General features: G+C 49.1%; 1 protein-coding gene across 1 annotated transcript; it reads left to right on the top strand.

Moving 5' to 3' along the window:
- Positions 1 to 412: 412 nt before the first annotated feature.
- On the top strand, positions 413 to 1,924 carry dys-1 (Deoxyhypusine synthase; the record flags this gene model as incomplete). Its single annotated transcript, XM_031154080.1, has 3 exons — positions 413 to 625; positions 880 to 1,677; positions 1,805 to 1,924. 3 exons carry the CDS (start codon positions 413 to 415, stop codon positions 1,922 to 1,924), a joined length of 1,131 nt encoding a protein of 376 aa, XP_031001146.1.
- Between the last annotated feature and the right edge of the window lie 405 nt (positions 1,925 to 2,329).

Raw genomic sequence — 2,329 nt, 5'->3', positions numbered from 1 at the left:
TTAAATGTCATAAGCAGTCAAACACCAAACACCAAACTCCAAACACCAAACATTCAAACTAACCAAAATAGCCTTTACACCTCTTCCATAGCTTCATCCGTCCAGGACCGGGCACTAGAGCTCTCAAACTTTTTTCACCGGCGTCGACTGATTCTCAAATCATTTGTAAGGACAACCACCCACTCACGTTCTCTGAGGAAATATTGTACCCAAGGAACATACATATTGCTGTCACTTGCGCTGTGGGGTTGGCAGCATGAATTGCTGTGACTAGAAACCGAGGTCACGTTTTTCTTCTCCAGCTGAAGAGTTGATTCAAGTGGAAAGGCAGAACTTATCGCTCCACTTTGGAGTTGCTTTGCTTTTATCTTTTGATCCTTTCCATCCATTTGTATTGCTCAATCAAATCATCATGTCTTCCAATACAGGTGTTCCTTCATCCGTCACGGATGCTGTACTCGTTCAATCAGGGGAAATGCCAGCCAGCTCTCAAAAAGTGGAGGAGCTGGATTTCAACAGATTTGCCAGTAGGGCTATCACAGTTGATGATTTGATGAGTGGAATGAACAATATGGGATTTCAAGCAAGTTCTATTGGCGAGGCTGTGAGGATAATTAATGATATGGTAAGTTTCCATTTCTCTCGCCTAAACCACTTCCCCTATACTGCATTTTCGATATATAAATTCTCATTGACTTCCTATCCGCATATCAAAACTCACCAAGAACCCCTCAATCATCTTTTCATTCGTACCCCTTAATTCTTCACTTCATCACATGAGCCCCCCTCACCCCTTTCCCCCCAGTTACACACAAACCCCTCCCTTATTCTCCTCTACCCCCACATCCAGATCACCATCTCCCAACTAACATCCCCCAGCGCGCATGGAGAGACCCAGAAACGTCCGCTAAAACCACCATCTTCCTCGGCTACACCAGCAACCTCATATCCTCCGGCCTACGCGGCACCCTGCGCTACCTAGCCCAACACTCGCACATCTCCGCCATCGTAACAACAGCCGGCGGCATCGAAGAAGACCTCATAAAATGCCTCGGTGACACCTACATGGGCTCCTTCTCGACGCCCGGCGCCACCCTCCGCGCCAAAGGCATGAACCGCATCGGCAACCTCATAGTCCCCAACAACAACTACTGCCTCTTCGAAGACTGGATAGTGCCCATCCTCGACACCATGCTCGCGGAACAGGAAGCTAGCAAGAAGGCAGCATCCGAAAATGCGGAAGTCGAAGAGCTCAACTGGACGCCCTCCAAAATCATCGACCGCCTCGGCGCCGAAATCAACGACGAGCGCAGCGTCCTCTACTGGGCGCACGTCAACAAAATCCCCATCTTCTGCCCCGCGCTCACTGACGGCTCGCTCGGCGACATGCTTTACTTCCACACCTTCAAGACCTCACCGCTACAGCTGAAAATCGACATCGTCGAGGACATCCGCAAGATCAACACCATGGCCGTGCGCGCCAAACGTGCCGGCATGGTCATCCTAGGCGGCGGCGTCGTTAAGCACCATATTGCTAATGCGTGTCTGATGCGGAATGGTGCCGAGAGTGCGGTTTATATTAATACGGCGCAGGAGTTCGATGGGAGTGACGCAGGTGCGAGGCCGGATGAGGCGGTCAGTTGGGGGAAGATTAAGGTGGGGGCTGATAGTGTCAAGGTAATTCTTTTTTCCCCTCAATTTTTTCTTTTGCTTTTCCTTTTCTCACTCTACATTTGCATCCTCGAGCAGTAGATTGATGTTTATGTTGTGGTATATTGTTTCGAGCAAGGACTAATAGAAACAGGTATACGTTGAAGCTACCGCATGCTTTCCCCTTATCGTCGCAGCTACATTCGCCAAAGACAAATGTTGCGATAAGAGCGAGGAGAAGCCGAAATCCACAGACAGTGAAAGTACAGCATAAACACCTCTCGCTGTCGAATAAAATAAAGGACAGACGGAAAGAACTATCTAGTGTAATACATTCTCCACTTCCACCTCCATGTTAATGTATACCCAAAGCAAGCAAGTAATACCCCATTCCTCCCAACATACGTAAGGATATGTGTAATAAGACAACTCAAACCCGCCAATTCGAACGCCAAACCTTCCCATGTGCCTCACATCACTCCTCAGTCTGCGTCCCAACATCCTTATCCCTCGTCGTCCTCTCATAACTAAGCACTGGCTTTACTCCACCTCCACGCCAACTCATAACATCCTCATACCTCCTTCCCCTCTTCCCCTTCTCCTCCCTAAACCCAACCTTCTCCTCCTCCAAATCCGCCTCCGACGCAACTCTCCGATCCCCCATTCTCCACTTCGTTTC

This window comes from Lachnellula hyalina (assembly GCF_007821495.1).
Source record: "Lachnellula hyalina strain CBS 185.66 chromosome Unknown contig00281, whole genome shotgun sequence".
NCBI lineage: Eukaryota > Fungi > Ascomycota > Leotiomycetes > Helotiales > Lachnaceae > Lachnellula > Lachnellula hyalina.
Note: the sequence above shows the minus strand (reverse complement) of the source record. Positions and strands in the feature narration are given on the sequence as shown.